This window comes from Hydra viridissima, unplaced genomic scaffold, assembly GCF_058129835.1.
Source record: "Hydra viridissima isolate aposymbiotic clone 2 unplaced genomic scaffold, HvirCarnegie_v1 scaffold_1, whole genome shotgun sequence".
Taxonomy (NCBI): domain Eukaryota; kingdom Metazoa; phylum Cnidaria; class Hydrozoa; order Anthoathecata; family Hydridae; genus Hydra; species Hydra viridissima.
The window spans coordinates 28,963,669-28,965,051 of record NW_028324300.1 but is presented as its reverse complement, the minus strand read 5'-3'; the positions used below and the strand labels follow the sequence as shown (position 1 = coordinate 28,965,051).

At 30.9% G+C, this 1,383-nt stretch overlaps 1 protein-coding gene across 1 annotated transcript; it reads left to right on the top strand.

Moving 5' to 3' along the window:
• The first annotated feature begins 281 nt into the window (after positions 1–281).
• On the top strand, positions 282–998 carry LOC149894362 (uncharacterized). Its single transcript, XM_090078098.1, has one exon. It carries the CDS (start codon positions 282–284, stop codon positions 996–998), a length of 717 nt encoding a protein of 238 aa, XP_089934224.1.
• Positions 999–1,383: the final 385 nt, after the last annotated feature.

Genomic DNA, 1,383 nt, shown 5'->3' with positions numbered 1-1,383 from the left:
GGATTACTTGCTTTGTTGTACAGTGCTTTAATTTCATTAGCTATGACTGTTGCTCTTCTTTTCTACAATGCCACGAAGAAAATACTTTTAAAATTGAAAAAACATTAAACCCTCCAGTTGATTTAAAACCCTATCTAAGATATGTTGATGATAGTCATGCTAGATTTTCAAAAATTTAGGAAGCAGAGCAATTCCAACTTATTTTGAATAAACAGCATCCTGCAATACAATACACAATCGAAATCGAAAGAGAAAATAAAACTTTAAACTTTCTTGATGTAATGGTCATAAATAACACCAATGGTAATTACGAGTTTAAAGTTTACAGGAAAGAAGTCATTACGAATATTCAAATTAAACCTCACTCAAATCACGACCCCAAGATTTTAAGCGCATTATTTAAAGCTTACTCTTTATGCGGTGGTTTACATTTACAAAACGAGATAACTTTTCTAATACAAATGTTCAACGAAAATGGTTACAACAAAAGACAACTAGTAAGTATTGCAAACCAAATTAGAAGAAAAAAACGGATCATAAATAAAATAATAAATATCAATCCGAGTGTGACACCCTCAATACAGTTTCATTACCGTGATACCGTTATACCATCACTGTCCCCAAAATTAAGAAAAATATTTAGAAAAATTGGATATAGAGTAGCTTTTAAATCAAATCCTAATTTAAGATCACTGCTAAAGTGTAAAAAGAAATCTAAATTACCACGCAATAGCCAACCTGGAACTTACTTAACTGAATGTAACTGTTTAAAAAAATACTTTGGCGAAACGAACTTTCAAATTAGAACTCGAACTCAACAACATCAAAAAAGCTTAAACGAGGGCAAGCATCACCAACCTGCAACAGCCGCACATAGTAAATCATGTTTAGAAGAAATTAATTGGGAGGAAACTAAAGCTCTTAAAGAAGAGACAAAACATTTGATCGGAAGGTCCGTTAGGCTCTTAAGATACAGATGCACCAATGTTCCCCTCTAAATAGCGGGATTAATTTCGATATTGGGCAATTTGTTAAAACTAAATTTTGGAAACCATTTTTCACGTTTCTACGTAAGGATAAAAAAGGAAAAAACCACTCAACTGTTGTCGTCAGTTAATTCTAAACCGTTTTTTTTTTAACTTAAAATAATTTTAAGAGCTGATGATGCTGGTAACCATAATCCAGCTAAAATTTCTCATAATGAATTAATATTTGTATTAAGAGAATTCATATTATTTGATGTTTTTTTATTAATATAACATACACTCTTATACAAGATGTCAACATTCAAGTCATATATATATATGTATATAACAATATTAGAATCCATTGGACTTAAATTAAGGGCGATAATGTCTGATGGAGCAAGCCAAAACGGAAAGT

Bases quoted from the DNA above. Each gene is read 5' to 3' on its own strand.
- LOC149894362 (XM_090078098.1), top strand. From the start codon at position 282: ATGGTCATAAATAACACCAATGGTAATTACGAGTTTAAAGTTTACAGG.